Source organism: Osmerus mordax, chromosome 21, assembly GCF_038355195.1.
Source record: "Osmerus mordax isolate fOsmMor3 chromosome 21, fOsmMor3.pri, whole genome shotgun sequence".
Classification (NCBI taxonomy): Eukaryota; Metazoa; Chordata; class Actinopteri; order Osmeriformes; family Osmeridae; genus Osmerus; species Osmerus mordax.
This window is the reverse complement of record NC_090070.1, coordinates 10312377-10331546: the sequence shown is the minus strand read 5'-3', so window position 1 is coordinate 10331546 and position 19170 is coordinate 10312377. Positions and strand designations below refer to the sequence as shown.

Here is a 19170-nt window from a genome sequence, read left to right as displayed (position 1 = left end):
GTTGCTGCTTAGCCAGCAGAATCCTCTCCTTTTCTCCCTCTGCAACTGGGCTGACTGTTTACTCTGTCTCCCTCACACACACACACACACACAAATGGACTTATGTCTTATTGCCTTAGCAACTGCGCGGAAGAAAGTGTGCGGTCTGGTCGAGAGCCCTGTCGGTGTGTGTTTGTGCGTGCGTGCGGGTGTGTGTGTGTGAGGGACGTGAATTTGCTTTATCTACCAATAACCTGGATTACACTAGTCACTTACAGTACAGTTGTAAACAAACAGATAAAGAACAAACTGAGTCTGAGACTTTAACACACACACAATATATACACATTTGACTTTTTAGTGCTGTGCTTTTAGTAACAAAGTTACACTTAATTGCAATTCCTGAACTAGCAAAAAACAACATTGATAGTCTACTCTTGCAAAAAAAAAAAAAAAACAACAAACAAAAAAGATTTCTCGAGTTACTTATTTTAATTTCCTCATTTTCAGCAACAGCAGCACCTCATTCCAGCATCTTCATCAGTAACACTCCACTTACAGTAAACGGCCCAACTTAATCCTAATAACACGATCACTCGCTTACTTACCCTGCAGAATTCAAACCTAATACAAAATACATGATCTCATCACACACTTCACCACCATCACCATTACCTCGTTATGTCACATATCCCAGCTGGATGACCCCTAACCACAAGCAGAAATCTCTCCCTTGCTCTCATCCACCCTGCAGACTAGGCTGTAACATGTTACAGTTGTGACAGTTTGATTTGTGTGAGAGGGCGTGCCTGTGGCCCGACCTGCTCCGACTCTCATTAGAACGCGTGTGATGTACGGGGCCGCGGATACGTCCTGATGGACGGATGAATATGCAGCAGCCGGAGCATTAGCTTCATTGTGTTTTCTGCTCTGTCGCTCGGAGGAACGGAGATCACTTTGCAGGCAGGGAGATGGAGAGGGAGGGAGGGAGGGAGGAAGGAAGGAAGGGAGGGAGGGAGGGAGGGAGGGAGGGAGGGAGGGAGGAAGGAAGGAAGGAAGGAAGGAAGGAAGGAAGGAAGGAAGGAAGGAAGGAAGGAAGGAAGGAAGGAAGGAAGGAAGGAAGGAAGGAAGGAAGGAAGGAAGGAAGGAAGGAGAAATGGGGATGGTGTTTTGAGAGACAGAGGAAGATGAAAAAATATTGAGAGAGAGAAAAATAGAGAGGAAGGGAGAAAGAGAAAGAGACAAGTTTATAGATGGGAGGATGGAGAGATGGATAGTGTGTGAGAGACAGTGGGATGATGGAGAGAGAGACGGAGTGTGTGTGTGTGTGAGAGAGAAAGGGATGATAGAGAGATGGAGTGTGTGTGTGTGTGAGAGAGAGAGAGAGAAAGGGATGATAGAGAGATGGAGTGTGTGTGTGTGTGAGAGAGAGAGAGAGAGAGAGAGAGAGAGAGAGAGAGAGAGAGAGAGAGAGAGAGAGAGAGAGAGAAAGGGATGATGTAGAGGGCGCTCTATATTTAAACAGCAGAGATTGCAGGATGGATGGAACTCCCGAAAGACTCTGAACATCGCTCTCTCGCTCTCCACCTTTTCATCCCTCGCTGCGTGGCAGTTATAAATAAATGAGAGAAAGATAAAGTGAGGTGGAGAGATGGGTGTTCCAGTGGGAGGTTTGTAGCCATGTGAGGTTGCGTTGCCGGATGCAGTGGGACACACACACACACCCACATACATACACACACACACACACATACACAGAGGACACTCAAAAGCACACAGAAAATGCTACCAACTATGGCTAACCTTTGTTAAGCATCTGTTAACCTTTGAATTATGCCGTTCATGTGGATGAAACCACTACCGCGATGGCAATGTGTTTACCAAAACAGTGAGAGGAACAAGAAAAGAGAGAGAGGGCTCCTCTGTGGCCAGGGAAGAGAGAGGGAATGAGGGGACGGGAGGATGGAGGAAGAGGTGAAGTCCTGTTCAAACAGCGGCTGGGAGATGGTCAAAGCTCAAGCACAATCTTGACATGAAGGCCTTAAGGAGTATGTCTGGCTCCCCTCCAGATTGCCTCCAAATGACCTGCCGCTAATGTAGGAGGTGTTGAGAGACGGGGAGAAAGAGAGAGAGAGGGAAAGGAGGGCAGAACAAGAAGGAGGGGGGAGAGGGAGAAAGAGAGTGGGAGAGAGTGAAGGCAGGAGATAGAGGGAGGCAGACATGAAATTAAGAAGCAGATAGGGAGGGAGGGAGAATGAAGGAAAGAGAAACATGGAGAGAGAGAAAGAGAGAGAGAAAGAGAGAGAGAGAGAGAGAGAGAGAGAGAGAGAGAGAGAGAGAGAGAAAGAGAGAAAGAGAGAAAGAGAGAGAAAGAGTGAGAAAGAGAGAGGGAGCAAGAAGGAGAGGCGGGGGGGTAAAGAGAGAGAGAGGGGTAAAGAGCAGGAGAGAGAGAGAGGGAGAGAGAGGACAGAGAGAGAGAGAGAGAGAGGGAAGGAGAGAGAGAGAGAGAGAGAGGGAAGGAGAGAGAGAGAGAGAGAGAGGGAAGGAGACAGAAGGCGAGAGAGAGATAGAGCAGAGCTGGAGGGAGCTCCAGTGCCGAGGGTCTGATTGCTGATTAGAACATTGACTGCCACTGATTGAGCAGAGAGGGGAGAGACATGGGAGACCGGGGTGATTGCACAAGGAAACGGAGTTGGGGGATGATGGGGGTTCTGGTGGTGGGGGTGTGATGAAGGGGAGGGGCGGGGGGAGGGAAACCGGACAGAGATAGAATGAGAGAATATGTGTGTATGGCTATGGGGGGGGGAGGGGGGGGGAGAGAGAGAGAAAGGGGGAAGGGTGAGAGGCTGTGGGAGTGTGCGTGTGTGTGCGTGTGTGCACACGGGGGGAGAGATGTTCTAGGATGTCCTACACGGCACTAAAACATGTCCCTGTTAGCATCACCACAGCTGGGGTCGCTGAGGATGCCCTGCAACAGCTGCTGCCCTGGCAACGACCATACCCTGCTACACACGCACGCACACGCTCTCCCTCTCCCTCTTCTCCTTTTCCCTCCTCTCTGCCATCGAATATTCTGAGTGAGAGCTGTTTCCTCTATCCCCCCTCCCTCCCCCCCCCCCCCCCCCCCCCCCCCCCCCCCCCCATCCACCGCCATCATCATCTATAGTACAGTCTACAGTTTATGTACCCTTAGTATAGTTAGTCCACATATTTTAATTTTAGGTATATGTTTACTGTATGCACCTTCCTGCCAAAGCAAATTCCTTGTCTGTGCAAACTTTCATGGCGAATAAATCCCTTTCTGATTCTGATTCTGATTCTATCTACTGTAATGTACTGTATGGACCTGGTGTAGCCAGCCGCTCTGGGGCACAAAGCTCTCGAGCCGTCTAGCGCTGCTATGCTAACGACTTCTAATCTACTGTAGTTCCAGTACTGATGGGTGACTAGCTTGTGAGAAGTCTGTCATTTGTGTGCCCACCTCCCCCTCCCTTTACTCTCTACCTCCCTCTCTACCTCCCCCTCCCTTACCCTCCTTTGACGCCCCCTCCCTTCCGTTGTTCTCCCCCTCTCTTACTGACTCCCTCCTCCCATCCTCCCTCAGACTTGTCCTTCCTCTTTCACTTTCTCTCCATCCTCTCTCCGTCCCCCTCTTTCACCTTCTCTCCATCCCTCTTTCACCTTCTCTCCATCCCTCTCTCCATCCCTCTTTCACCTTCTCTCCATCCCTCTCTCCGTCCCTCTTTCACCTTCTCTCCATCCTCTCTCCGTCCCTCTTTCACCTTCTCTCCATCCCTCTCTCCGTCCCTCTTTCACCTTCTCTCCATCTCTCTCTCCGTCCCTCTTTCACCTTCTCTCCATCCCTCTCTCCGTCCCTCTTTCACCTTCTCTCCATCCCCTCTCTCCGCCACCCTTTCCCCTTTTCTCTCTCCCTCTCCGTCCCCCTTTCACTTTCTCTCCATCCCTCTTTCCGTCCCTCTTTCACCTTCTCTCCATTCCTGTCTCCGTCCCTCTTTCACCATCTCTCCATCCCCTCTCTCCGCCACCCTTTCCCTTCTCTCTCTCCCTCTCACGCTCTCTCTCTCCATCCATCTCTTCCTCTGACACTTAAGCCCACTCGCTCTGGAGGAGACACGGTTGCCATGGAGTGGGTCGTGCTTGGCGACGCCACTAACACACTCCAGCTTTGAATGGTGGAGACGGCGTATCTGATGAATCAAACAGTGTGTGTGTGTGTGTGTGTGTGTACAGTTTCTTTGTGTCTTTCTCATGTTCTCTTTGGGTGTGAGTGTGTGAGTGTGTGTGTGGCTGTGTTGTGCAGTGGACGTTTTCTCTCTGTATTTGGATGGATACGCCATACTGTGGTTAGATTCATTGCAAAGTGATTCCTATTCCTACACAGTGTGCCGAAAGTGTTCAGACGCCCGCTCTCTGGCAGACCCTTCCTCCTAGTGTGTCACACACATCAGTAACTTTGTGTCAGTGCACCTCTGGCCGCACACAAACGTATAGGTCCTCTTTAATGTCGTTCAAAGCCTTTAAAAAGACACGTGCTTCTTGTATGTCCATCAAAGAACAAACACACATCGCTGACATAAAAGCGCACGTTCGTACGTACGCCGACGCGCACGCAACGCATGCACGTCCGGTGCCGTTCTGCAAGTCGTCAGTGCTCCACCTCTGACGGAGATGGTGAATAGGACAGATTGGGGTGAGTCACTTCAGAAATCCGACAATTTACGTAACAGAAGAAAGGGCTTACGCAATGGCCCTGGATGGCTTCAGTGGCTCCTGTGATTGGCTGTCTTCTTCTTCATGGTCAAAGCAGACCATACAGCCACAGATGAAGAGTTTGTTTGTGTGTGTGTGTGTGTGTGTGTGTGTGTGAGTGTGGGCGCACGTGTGTGTTAATACTTTTTGTGTATGCCTGTGTGTGTGTTGATGCTTTTTGTGTACTACGAGTACATATAGTGTGTGTGTCTTTGGCGGAGATTTCCATTGGCACAGTACCGTGAACAGGGACGAGGAGTGTTCAGAATACTGTGCATCTGCTCCCCATGTTCCCCTGGCACACACAGCATTAGTCTGGACACACACACGCACACACACATTTCCGCAATAGTCCGGGCACACGGGCTTCTATCCACTGTACCATGCTAAGTTTTGGCCCAGCCCAAACACTGGCCAACCAGAGCTAATTGGATCATCCCTTGGTTCAGAGACTGACTCTAATTCTTTCCAACCTGGGCCTGTACAGAGGCACTTCATCCTCCCTCTCGTATCAATTACATCCCCCGACAATTCTCCTCTGTCTGAATGTCATTAGGCGTTCTGTTCATCTGGATGGGAAAGTCTTTCATTCTCTCATTTAGTGTCTCAAGGTGAATTGAGTCACTGATTAGAGCGGGGGGTTTGTTGACGTGCTGGAGCTTGTTCCCCGGGAGGGATGATACGGACCTGGGTGTTCACGCAAGGCTGTGTCGTTGACCCGCGAGACTCTTGCTGCGTGAGCGCGCGCGTGTTTTCGAGTGTGTGTTTGTGAATGCCGGGTGCGTTTCCATGTACTTTACTCTGCGTGTGTGTGTTCTCAAGGGAAATTACATGGATTAGTCAGAGCCTCTCTTTCACGGCCCGTTACTACGCTAAATGGAGATGTTTTTTTTTTTTTAATCTTCTCTGTCTTTGAAGTATAGGGGAGTCAGTCACCTTGGCATCTTTGAAATGTCTGCTTTTCTTTTAATATCTCTCTCTCTCTCTCTCTCTCTCTCTCTCTCTCTCTCTCTCTCTCTCTCTTTCTCTCTCTGTTCTCCCCTCCCCCCCCTTACCTCTCTATTCCAAGAATAGCACCTTCCTCTTATATTATCTATGTACCTTTCCTTTCCTGTCATGAGACTTGCTTGTTTTCCTTGTGGGATACGCACATGTATGCACACACACACATACTGTACACACACGTGCATACCGAGCATGGCTGAGGGTATGGTGAAACGAGTAAATACTAAACACATGTAGTGGCACAGTAGTCATTAAACTCCCCGCTTGCGAATCTTAAGTTGCTGTTCTGTGTTGTGTTGAAGGGCGTTGGCTTGCATCCACTCAAATACATGGAGATGAATGTAAATAGGTCAATGCCCAGAAGTGCCAGATAAACTAGGAGGAAAGTTTTCCAGAAGTAGCTGGGAAAGTAAATGATGGCTGACCCAAACTCAGGTTAAGGACACCCCATAGACTAGCTAGCTAGTTAGCTTGTGTCCTGTATTCGCTACCTAACATACATGTAGCTAACTATAGCAGTAGTGGTAGTGCTAGCCTAGCTGCTAATCCTACACAGACACAGAGCTAGGATTAGCTAGCCGCCGTGTTAGCCTCGAGCTAGCTCTGTTGGCCCGGCTGCCTTTTTAGTGAAATGTGTTGAAATGTGTAGCAGATGTTAGTGGTGGCCTGTGGCCGTGAATGGGCTGTTGATTGTTGTAAGAGATGAGGATGATGAGGGGGATTGGTGTTGGGAGAGAGAGAGAGAGAGAGAGAGAGAGAGAGAGAGAGAGAGAGAGAGAGAGAGAGAGAGAGAGAGGGAGAGACAGAGAATGATTAAGAGAGAGGGGGAGACAGAGAGAGAGTGTGTGAGAGAGAGTGTAAGAGAGAGAAGCATCTCTCAACACTTGGCAAAGCTAGTTGAGGGCGAAGAGTCTGTTAGTAGCCTAGGCCCAGCTGTGTGAAGAAATGGGAGGGGTAGAGAGAGGGAAGAGAGTAATGGAAGAAATAAAGGACACGGAGGCAGGGAGGTGGAAGACTGACACATCCCTCTCTCTTTTTCAGTTTTTCACCCTATTTTCTCCGTCTTGCGTTTTCTCAAACTGTCTCTCCTCCCACCTCTCTCACCTTCCTTATCCTCTCTCTCTCTCTCTCTCTCTCTCTCTCTCTCTCTCTCTCCTCTCCTCTCTCTCCTCTCCTCTCTCTCTCTCCATCCTTCTCTTGCTTAAGTAGATTGCTCCTAAACTGGCTACCTCTTTCCTCTCCTTCCCTCTTGTCTTACTCGAAATATCCCTAGCTCTATTTTATCTTATCTCTCTCCTCTCTGCCCTCTCTTTGTCCTCTCCTTGTCGTTCATTTTTTCCATCTCTCTCTGCCTTTTTATTTCTCCCTCTCCCTCTCTCTCTTTTCTCTACTGGTTGTTCTCAGAGGAGCTACTCACACACACACACACACACAGTGTCGTGCGCAAGGTGCTATGAGGCTGGCCCTTGTCAGTTTACATGAGTAAGAGTGTTTTTCTCTCGTAAAGCTGACCTCTCTGGGTCTTGAAACCATGTCCTTGCACAACACACAAACACACACACACACTCACACAGTTGTCTAACCCTATCTCTGTATTTCTTCCAGCGCTGCACGAGTTTCCCACCGACCTGTTCACCCACAAGGAGAGGACGGAGGGAGCGGTGGCCTTGCATGTCATGTGTGTGAGTACACACCCTGTCCCTTCATCGGACCGTTGTGTGCGCGTGTGTCAATGTGGGTGTTGTTGTGAGTGTTTACGTGCATACACGTGTGGTTGTACGTATGTGTGTGTGTGTGTCAATGTGTGTGTTATTGTGGATATGTGTGTGTTTCATCTGTGTCGACAACAGATGAAACATGTATCCCAACATTAAAAAAAAATCACCAGTCCTGTAGCCTGCAACCGAACCAGCTGCTCCTAAGGTCCTGTGAAACAAACAAGTAGGCTTTAACTAACAGACAGCGAGGGGGGAAACCAAACAAATAACAAAGTGCTCAGCTCCACTGTTCCTGGTCCACGTTTCCATAGTGTGAAAACCCTGGGGTAATTGCTAGCGGGCTAGTGTCCAAGGCTAAACAAACGGCCCCCGAGTCCAAGCTTTCCCGCCAAGCTGAACACTGCATTTGAGTCTGCACAGTATGAGTCGGTATGTCACAGGCCCTCCCTCTTCCTTCGCACCTCTCACTCTCTTTCTTTTTCTTTCTTTCTTTCTTTCTTTCTTTCTCTCTCTCTCTCTCTCTCTCTCTCTCTCTCTCTCTCTCTCTCTCTCTCTCTCTCTCTCTCTCTCTCTCTCTCTCTCTTAATCTCTCTCTCTATCTCACTCTCTCTCTTAATCTCTCTCTCTCTCTCTCTCTCTCTCTCTCTCTCTGTGTCTCTGCACTACGGTGGATACGTCTGGTTGTAATTGGGATGTATTTGCAGCAGGCAATAAATAAAGTTCCAGCAGCGCTGACAGGACCTCAGTGTGCTGAGAGCGAGAAGTGGAGGCAAAAACAAGAGAGTGAGGAGAAGGTGAGAGAGAGCTACGTTATGGAAAAGTGGTTGCGAAGATAAGTGAGGGGATATCTTCTATCAAACACTAGTTGGACTACGTCAGCATTCAGTGTGTGTGCGTGTATGTGCGTGTGCGTGTGTGTGTGTGTGTGTGAGGAGATCCAGATCCACATGATGCACAGAGCCCTTTCAAGAGCACCACATCAACCTCATGCTCTCTCAGCCCACTAAATGAACCACATCCACTCACACCGCCCTGACCCCTCTGTCTCTCTGCAACCAACAACCCTCGTGGGGTCCTGACGATCCTCAGGCCGAACCTCCTCTCCTCAGAGAGAGAGGAGTTGCAGGACATCGCGGGGGTTCGGGTGGGAGGGGCGGAGGATGGGGGGGGGGGCTCTCCATGACATCAGCGCACGCCACGCTGTTTCTTTCCGCGTAGGAGGGAGGCCTGTGGCGGGAGTCATGTCCGCGCTGGGCTTGTTCTCTCTCCGCGTGGCTAGCTCAGATGGACGCTAACCCTGGTAGCAGCGCTAAACAGCTGACTGGTTTCAGATGTCTGCGTCCCTCACACAGAGCACGCCTCATGAGAACCCAGTACCAGGAAAGTGGATTATGTTGTTATTGACATTCGCTAGCCTTTGACCTGAGGGTTGGTACTTTCACCGAGCAAATCAATCCTTTTCCGGCTAGGTTCATCCATTTGTTTGCAATTAAATCCTGCTATATACTCCTGCAAAATACAATACAAATACAATCTGATTTCTGTTGGTTTAAATTCAAATTTATTGTCATGTGAATTGGCATAGCTCATTTTCTGAGAGAGTGAAGCGATTCATTGTTTTGCTCTTAACATCCATTACCCCAAATCCACACCCGGATTAAAACCTCAGGGATAATAATCCCACCCGGCCCCTTATTCCAGAATAAACCCAATCCCCAGCACGTCCCCCTCTGCAACCGACGAAGGCCGACGCACTCCTCATCCTCACAAGGACACACTGACTCCAGAGGGCTCTGCTCTGTTCTTACCTGCTGTTTCTCCTCTCTCTCCTCTCCTCTCTCTCTCTCTCTCTCTCTCTCTCTCTCTCTCTCTCTCTCTCTCTCTCTTGTTCTCGCTCGTCCGCTCAATACCATGCTCCCATTATTACTATGCTTGCACGTGAACTGGTTTTGTACAGTAACACCCGGACATTAAATATGTATTTGCAAGTGCTCACATGCCATTTTGCACGTCTTGTTACATCATGAATATGACTTGTGGCTATTTATCTGATTGTTCTCTCCCCCCTCGTTCTTTCCTGCCCTCTCTCTTTCTCTCTCTCTCTTGATCTTTCCTTCTTTACCTCTCTCCCTCTCTTGGTATCTCTGTCTTTTCTCTCTCTCTCTCTTTCTTGCCTCTTCTCGGTTTCTCCCCCTCTTTCACCCCCTCCTCCCCCTCTCTCCTTTTCTTTCTCCCCCTCTCCTTCCTTCCCTCCCTCTCTCCTTTCAGGCCATATACATGTTCTGTGCTCTCGCCCTGGTGTGTGATGACTACCTTCGTCCCATCTCTGGAGAAGATATGCGAGGTATGCATGTGGGCAAACATACATGCACAGGACAGGGACGTGATGTAATCCTCTTATATCCTGTCGGTGTTGATCCTGACCCTGCGTTGTTGGGGGTTGTAGTTCATGCAAGGGTCGAGGACGCGCTGGACTGTGTGGCATTCAGTCGATGTGGAGTTATGTTGGCACTGATTAGGATAAACGAGTTTAGCATTCTCTCTCTTTCCCTTCCTCTCTTTCTCTGTTTTATATATTTATTTATTTATTTTCCTCTCTCCCTCTATCCCTTTCTCTTACCATCTTTCTCTCCGTCTCTCTCTCCCTCTCTATTTCTCTCCATCTCTCTCCCTCTCTCTGTCCCTCTCTCCATCTCTCCGTCTCTCTCTCTCCATCTCTCTCCATCTCTCTCCATCTCTCTGTCTCTCTCTCTCCATCTCTCTGTCTCTCTCTCTCTCCATCTCTCTGTCTCTCTCTCCATCTCTCTCCATCTCTCCGTCTCTCTCCCCAGCGACTGGACCTGAGTGAGGACGTAGCAGGGGCCACCTTCATGGCAGCCGGGAGCTCTGCCCCTGAACTGTTCACCTCCGTCATCGGTAACATTCTCCCTCCCTCCCTCTCCCTCCCTCCCTCCCTCCCCTCCCTCCCTCCCTCCCTCCCTCCCTCCCTCCCTCCCCTCCCTCCTCCTCCCTCCCTCCCTCCCTCCCTCCCTCCCTCCCTCCCTCCCTCCCTCCTAGCCCTCCTCTAGCCCCACCCCTCCTTCCCTAGCTCCTAATCTTCCTCCCCTATATCCCGTTTCCTAGCCTCCTCCCCGCTCCCCTATTCCATATCCCCTATTTCCTAGCCTCATCCCTCCTCCCTTATCTCCTATCCCCTAGGCTTATCCTTCTCCTCTCCACAGACCCTATGGAACAGTATGCACAGACCATGTAGAGTAATATCCATTAGCAGCTGCTTTCATCTGAACAGATTACACTGGAACCATATTTCAGCATACACAATAGTATTCCAGTTGTATTATGTAAATCCCAAACTGCTATATAGGCAAATTAGGTTTCTGCAAACATCACTATGCTGATGAGATGCAAAGCGATCCTTCCCTTTCATGAAATTTGCAAAGATGTCCATCGAGCAAACAAGGTTTTGAATACCAAGATCGCCTTTTTTTTTTACTTAAAACACACTCAAACTGACCTGCAGAAGCCATTGACTAAGTTGTAACTGGATGGGATCATGCAGCAGACGCTTTGATCACAAAGAGATCTGCGGAGAGTGATTTGAACCTATGACCCTTGAACCTATGACCCTTGAACCTATGACCCTCGCTGTCACAAGCTCTAGCGCTGAGCCACCTTGCTTGAAGCCGGGTCGTCTACACATGTTGTGACCACTGTGACCTGTGTGGGTGTGGCATCTGAAGTCATGGTAACCCCACACAGCAGTACTCTGCTGTGTGGTGAAGGGGAGGGGGGGGGGGGGGGTCTGTGTGGGTGTATGGTGTGTGTGCGCTCGCATGTGTGTGTCTGTTTAAATGGAATGCCTGTTGTTGTGTCTTTAACAATTTGAAACCTGTGTGTGTGTCTAAATGGAACGTGCGTGTGATTGCGCGTGTGTGTGTAAAGGAACTCTTTATGGGTGCGGGAGTGAGTGAGTGTGTGTGAATGACATGCTTATCTGTGTTGTGTGTGTGTGTGTGTGTATCTCTGCAGGGGTGTTCGTGACTAAAGGTGACGTGGGGGTGGGGACCATAGTGGGCTCGGCCGTGTTCAACATCCTGTGCATCATAGGAGTGTGTGGGCTCTTCGCTGGCCAGGTATGATGTCACCGACGAAAAAAACACCCACAGATATGTTTCAGGCTCCGCTCTGCTGTTGCAGTTGACCTGGCAACAGTCCATGCATGCTGAAACTGTCATACATTCATTCATATGTAAACGCATAAATAGACAATTGCGTTACAGTGCCATCCTGTTCCCCTCCACACTCCATGGCAAGTGCCTGCGCTGAATATCCTGCATTGTACGTACACACTGTGTGTCCTTGGCTTGGAGTCGAACACGTGCGTCGTCACATATGTACTGTACACACAGCTAACCCCCTTCCCCCCCCAAACACACACACACACACAATGCACTAACCCCCTTCCCCCCCAAACACACACACACACACACTGCACTAACCCCCTTCCCCCCCAAACACACACACACTGCACTAACCCCCTTCCACCCCCAAACACACACACACTGCACTAACCCCCTTCCCCCCCAAACACACACACACACACACACTGCACTAACCCCTTCCCCCCCCAAACACACACACACACACTGCACTAACCCCCTTCCCCCCCCAAACACACACACACACACAATGACACTAACCCCCTTCCCCCCCAAACACACACACACACACACACAATGCACTAACCCCATTCCCCCCCAAACACACACACACACACACACAATGCACTAACCCCCTTCCCCCCAAACACACACACACACACACACTGCACTAACCCCCTTCCCCCCCAAACACACACACACACACACACTGCACTAACCCCCTTCCCCCCCCAAACACACACACACACACACTGCACTAACCCCCCTTCCCCCCCCACACACAAACACACACACACACACACATACACACACTCTTAACATGACTTTACATCCTAGTGGTAGTTTGACATGGCAAGCCAGGACATAAGCTTGCATGACAACAAACCCCCCCCTCAGATAAGCCCTGAAAAAATTGCGAGGTAAAACAGAGATTTGATCACAGATTGTGGTATTATGTAAGGAGAGCTAGTCGTGTCAGGGGGGTTTGGGTTTGGTGTATTAAAATCATCTTAATGCCCCTCAAGCTAACCTCCCCCTCATTGTTTATCTCGTTAATGCTAAGCTGCTGTTTGCTTGCTCTTAGAAAATATACAAGTTTAGGCTATCTCTTCTTTGATAGTTTTTCCTCTAAACCTCTGTACAAGTTGTTGGAGGGATATCTAAAGAACAATTGTTCTTTCTCTGTGAGTGATATGTAATGTTTTTTACTGTAGGAGGGGGACCTGAAATTCTAAATCAGTTAGTCATCACTCTGCTAGGTAGCTAGCTACGGCATCTGCTTATGTAAAATCAATGGACACACCAACACCTTTATTGTAGGTGTATAGTGCTTGGCTGTCACAGATGAATTTGAACCTCAGGGTCAACTCAACAGCACTTATATGTATTTTATGTATGTTATTATGTTAATTTAAACCAATTTCAGAGTTAACTGTTACTCATGTCTTTCTCTTTCTGCTTGTAGGCGGTGAAACTCTCCCATTGGACACTTCTGAGAGATTCTACATATTACACCTTCTCTATTGTGGCTCTTATCGCAGTAAGTGGAAAAACACACATGCAAATATACTTGCATGCGCACACACACACACACATATATGGAAACACACACACGCAATTGCTGTCTTTGAATAGGACGCAATTGTAGTCATTTCACAATCATGTAATTTACAGCCATTCACCCAAAACAATTAATACAGTACCGTGGGCAGAGCACTACAGAGAATGCAAAAGAGTGAGTGAGGACAGGGACAGAGAGATAGAGAGAGATAGAGGGACGGCGGGAGGGAGAGAGAGAGAGACGGGGAGAGAGAGAGAAAGAGATGGAGAGAGGGAGAGAGAGGGAGAGAGAGAGAGAAGAGAGAGAGAGGAGAGAGAGAGAGAGAGAGAGAGAGAGAGAGGAGAGGGAGAGAGGGAGGGAGGGAGGGAGAGGGAGGGAGAGGGAGGGAGAGGGGGAGAGAGAGAGAGAGAGAGAGAGAGAGAGGAGAGAGAGAGAGAGAGAGAGAGAGAGAGAGAGAGAGGAGGAGAGAGAGAGAGAGAGAGAGAGAGAGAGAGAGAGAGAGAGGGAGAGAGGGAGGGAGGGAGAGAGAGAGAGAGGGAGAGAGGGAGAGAGGATAAGCATTGGTTAAACTAATGCAGAGATAACAATCAGTCATCCCAATTAGTCCAGCTGACTGTACCCTTACATAGAGGCCACACACATCCGCACATGTTCACACTTATTCACACAGGGGTGCACACAACACACACGCAACCATACACACACACATGCAACCATACACACGCACACACACTAATGTGACATCTTTGTGCGTCATCGCTGTATATTTTGGACTCTGCACACACACACACACACACACACACTGCATCCCCAGTGTATTACGTCAATGCATAGATTCTAATGAGTTTAAATTGTAGTTTGCCCAAATGGAGAGAATCGCTGGACAGAGTGTGCCCTCTTGTGGGAAAGACACAGTGTTGCTGAAAAGTCCAGTTGGGGTCCTGTGTGTGTGAGAATAGAAACTTTTACGGCCAATTTTTCTTTCGCTGATATTATCTTCCTTTTCACCCGACAGTTTATCTACGATGAGAAGGTCACATGGTACGTTTCAGTCACGTACATAAAACATACATTTATGATTATACGTAACTGGCCACTGGGCTTGATTTCATTGATTGAGAGTTTGTGGATGTGATTTATTCCAGGTGGGAGTCGTTAGTTCTGGTCCTGATGTATTTGGTGTATATCATAATCATGAAGTGAGTATAATTTTCATTGAGTCATTTCCTATTCCAGCTAGCCTTTAAAACAACATGTAATATGTGTATTCCGGTGGTCATCCGACATGATGACTACACATAAAATGTTTGGCAGACACTGTTAATCCCTTTTTTTTATAACCTGTTCCTGTGCCTGTAGGTTTAATGGCCGAGCGCACCGCTACTTCGACCGCCGGAAGAAGAGCTCTATAAACCTGACCAACGGCCTGACAGGAAGCACCGACCTGGAGGACGTCACCTGCGACGCCACCCGCCGTCCCTCGCTTAAGAAAGGTGCGTGTCGACGACAAACAAACGGCGGCCATTTCGTGTCAAATATTACACCATCGGTTCACCACCACTGAGCCGCCATTTTGGCTCTGTCCTCTTCCGTAGCTTCAAACCATACCCTGTTGATTCTGAGAGGAGTGAGTGGTGATTTTTGTGTTTGTTCCTGCAGCTAACTTCCACTGTAAACCATCGGTGTTGATGGTGGACGAGGCTGCTGTCGGCGTACCCTCACCAGCTGTCCTTCTCTGAGGCCGGCATGAGGATCATGATCACCAGCCACTTCTCCCCACGGACACGCCTCACCATGGCCTCGCGCATGCTCATCAACGAGGCAAGACACACGCAGAGGCAGATACTGAAACACACACAAACACATACACACCTATACAGACACACACACACGCGCATGCAAACACTTTCTGAAGACACACAGGTGAACACACACACAGGTGACACACACACAGGTGACACAACACACAGGTGACACCACCACACACAGGTGACACACACACACACACACACACACAGGTGACACACACAGGTGACACACACACACACAGGGGAGTGACCCTTCCAGCTTGCGCTGTGTCCCGACAGAGGCAGAGGCTGATCAACACCAGCGAGACCCGGGTGACCCGCATCACCAACGGCGACTCGGACTCCGCCTCCAGGCTCCCGGAGAGGCGGGGCCTGGAGAACGGCATTGGGCGGGGGCCGAGCGGGGGGCTGAACGGGCGGTGCCGGCTCCAGGGCGGCGTGGAGTCGGGGAACGAGACGGAGATACGAGAACGCGGACAACGAGAACAACGAGAACGACGGAGAGGGGGAAGAGGAGGAGGAGGGCGAGGAGGACGGGGGCCCGCTGGTGCCTTTCAAGATACCAGGTAACACATCGCGTGCGCTCACCTGGACACCTCTGTAGAACACCGTGGGGTCGCCGCGGCGACCGGATTCAAATAAGCACCCGCGTGCACACCCTTATTGTTCTCTCTCTCTCTCTCTCTCTCTCTCTCTCTCTCTCTCCCTCTCCCTCTCTCTCCACCTTCCATCCGTGCTTTTCCTGCTTCTCACCGATCCTATTGGTTCCCCCCCCCCTCTCCCTCCCCTCCCCTCCCTCCCCCCTCCTCTCTCCCAGCGGGGGGGTGTAACAAGCTGAAGTGGCTGGTCATGTGGCCGCTCTGCCTCCTCCTCTTCCTCACCGTGCCCAACTGTGCCAAGCGGCGCTGGCAGAACTGGTTCATGGTGGCCTTCGTCACCTCACCATCTGGATTGCCTGCTCTCCTACATCATGGTCTGGATGGTGAGGCAGCAGCAGCCCGCCATCTTGAGGGTTTTTTTTTTTCGGGGAAGTCCGTGGCGCTTTGTTAAAAAAAAAAAAAAAAAAGGAATTCCTGTGGGGTTTAAACCGTTTATACGGTGTGGATTGTTTGTTAGTGTTGACCATGGTTCTGTAAATATACTTGATGTTGATAAAGTAGTTTGAATCGAATTGAATTTTGGAGTAATGTTATTGTATCTTGTTCCAGTTCATCTTATTGAGGTAGCATATGATTTATATTGGAAAAAGTATCCTTAACATTGTTCCACAAAGCACAAGTCTATGCTTTGAGCTGACAGTAGTAGAATCCGAGGTAGAATTGAATCTAACTTTATTTATCTGTCAGAGGTTTTCATGTGAGTTGGAATGTGCTGTCTCAGGTGACTGTGATTGGTTCACCCTGGGTATCCCTGATGTCATCATGGGCATTACCTTCCTGGCGGCGGAACCAGCGTTCCAGGACTGCATGGGCCAGCCTCATCGTGGCACGGCAAGGTAGGCACACACACACACACACACGTGCAACGCACATGCACGCACACACACGCATCAATTCTCGCACGGGGACGTTAACCTTAGCACACAAAACACATGACACACTTTTAGACACACGCAATGACGATTGATTGGCGTTGATTCGGTAGGGATTGATCGGTGTTTGTCCTCAGGGTCTGGGTGACATGGCCATCTCCAACTCCATCGGCAGTAACGTGTTTGATATTCCTGGTGGGTCTGGGTCTACCCTGGTGCCTGCAAACTCTGTGGCATCGACTACGGCTCTGAGGTCTGTCTCCTGCACACACACACACACACATACGCCTCCCCCATACACACCACACACACACCACAGCTATCAGACCAAGTCTAGGAGGAATATCGACAGTTGTGTCTTGTACGATGTATCATAATGTTCTTGTTGTGTCCATGTTGCTAATGGAACCCATCCCTGTGTGCGTTCAGATCCATCTGAACAGCAGGGGGCTCATATTCTCCGTCGGACTGCTTCTGGCTTCGGTCTTCTTCACTGTAAGAGACAAGCGCATTGTATTACGGCGGGGGCCATTTTGAAACGGGTGGTAATGTGTGGGGTTGGTGTTGAAAATGGATTGAGGAGGCATATGCCTCACATGCCTTCTCACCCCTCCACACCTGTTCCACACTGGTAGTGTCTCATACTTGGACTAAAGAGAGTCTCCTCGCCTCTCTTCTCCTCTCCCTCTCCTCCCTTCCCCACTCCTCCCTTCTCCACTCGTGTCCTTCCTCTCTCTTCCTTTCTTCTCTCTTCTCTCCTCTCCTCTCCTCCCTTCCCCTCTCCTCTCCTCTCTTCTCCTCACCTCTCCTCCCTTCTCTCTCTTCTCCCTTCTCCTCTCCTCTCCTCTTCCCACTCCTGTCCTCTCTTCTCCTCTCTTCTCCTCTCCTCTCCTCCCTTCCCCACTCCTGTCCTCCTCTCTTCTCCTCTCCTCTCCTCCCTTCCCACTCCTGTCCTCCTCTCTTCTCCCTCTCTTCTCCTCTCCTCTCCTCCTTCCCCACTCCTGTCTCTCTCTTCTCCTCTCTTCTCCTCTCTTCTCCTCTCCTCCCTTCCCCACTCCTGTCCTCCTCTCCTCTCTTCTCTGGTTCTTCCTCAGGTTCTGGGAGTCCACTTAAACAAATGGACCCTGGACAAACGCCTGGCCTGGCCTGCCTGCTCACCTACGCCATCTTCCTCTGCTTCTCCATCCTCATCGAATTCAACGTCTTCATCTTTGTCAACTTGCCCATGTGCCGAGAGATCCTCTGATCTACCTTTTCTCCTTCACCTCATCCTCCTCCTCGCCGTCATATCTGGCTGGTTGCCAAGCCAACGACGTCCTCGCCGTGGATCTCCACCTTCTGGAAAACGTTATCTATCATTTATCTTTGGTGCAATACAAGAGGACGATCGAAGAAGGTTCTAAGATTTGTGGAGAGGGCTTGCTTTCAATAAGACGGAGAATGAGGAAGTCCTGTTGAAGCTGATGAGGATGTCAGCCAATCAGTGAGTTGAATGATGACTACTTCCTGTTGAAGTTGCTGGTTGAAGACTTTGAACTGGAGGACAAAGTCAATTGTATTATCATCAACAGTGGGCCGCTGTTGGTAGACTTGCTGCTGCTGTAACTAACTGATCAATTGAAAGAAGATGATTTGCTGATGGAGATTTTTTTTGCCCATAAGATTGTGTTTGTTACTCTTTGTACAAAAGGATATGTACAGTATACTAATTTGTTTTAAGTTAAGACTGAATTTATGTATATATTTGAAGGTATTTTCATAGAGGAAAAGACAGAGATAGAGGCCAATTTCTTCAACAGGTTTTTATCAAGTTTTAAGATTGAAAAAGGGGAAAGAGTTTTTTGTTGTGCCATGACTTGGCCTGCCAGTGACACACCAATGGTAACATTTCTCTCAAAAACTCAATAGAAACCTATAGCCTCATGTTAGCATGCTGTGCTAGCCGCAAATCTATTCCTTTTGCGCTGTGAGGAATAATAGCCTATAGTTAAATATCTCTCTATATATTTAATGGTATTTATGTAAATATATTCTTCTTTTTCTTTCGTTGCTTTCTATAGATATATCCAAATATTATGTGGGCTATGTATTTCCAAAACATTATTGTAGAAAAGGGATATTCCTGTAACTTAAGTCCAGCACTGTCACTTTATTGAATAGAAATAATATTATGTTACTATGTGACTACTGAGGTTTTAGAGTTTAGATTTATTGGACAATTCAAGGGTAGTTTTTAGTCTCTCGGTTGAGTACAATTTTAGTACTTCTTAAATACAAAAGTATTTTTAGAATAGGTATAAAAAAGTACACTGTCGAAAGAGAGGTTTATGGGTACCCAGGAAACCACTGTTACTGAGAGGACTAATCATGCTTTATTTATGAATTTATTTATTCTGAGATTACGTCAGATCTCTTGGTCTCAGATCTTTGGGTCACCAGTAAGTAACATGGAATGCTTTGTGTTCGTTCTATACAGGATATATACAGGATATATGCAGGATATACGTGTATATTGATCTGTACAGTGTACCTAATATAATCTTGTTAACTGGGAAACTGACTTGATGTTTTCATATTTAAGAATAGAACTTGATAATTTATAAGTTTTGTATAGTTCTGATTACAGAAAGAATATATA

At 48.7% G+C, this 19170-nt stretch overlaps 1 protein-coding gene across 1 annotated transcript; it reads left to right on the top strand.

The window, feature by feature from the left end:
* Positions 1-5946: 5946 nt before the first annotated feature.
* LOC136965672 (sodium/potassium/calcium exchanger 3-like) lies at positions 5947-17778 on the top strand. The gene is given in 24 exon segments (XM_067259856.1): positions 5947-5956; positions 7360-7436; positions 9741-9785; positions 9787-9816; positions 10304-10388; positions 11502-11605; positions 13098-13172; positions 14209-14234; positions 14339-14392; positions 14553-14686; positions 14853-14893; positions 14895-15014; positions 15281-15463; positions 15465-15567; positions 15819-15954; positions 15956-15983; positions 16382-16394; positions 16397-16477; positions 16653-16723; positions 16725-16763; positions 16765-16785; positions 16962-17027; positions 17627-17666; positions 17669-17778. Coding segments are annotated over 24 exon segments (1692 nt in total).
* The last annotated feature ends 1392 nt before the right edge of the window (positions 17779-19170 follow it).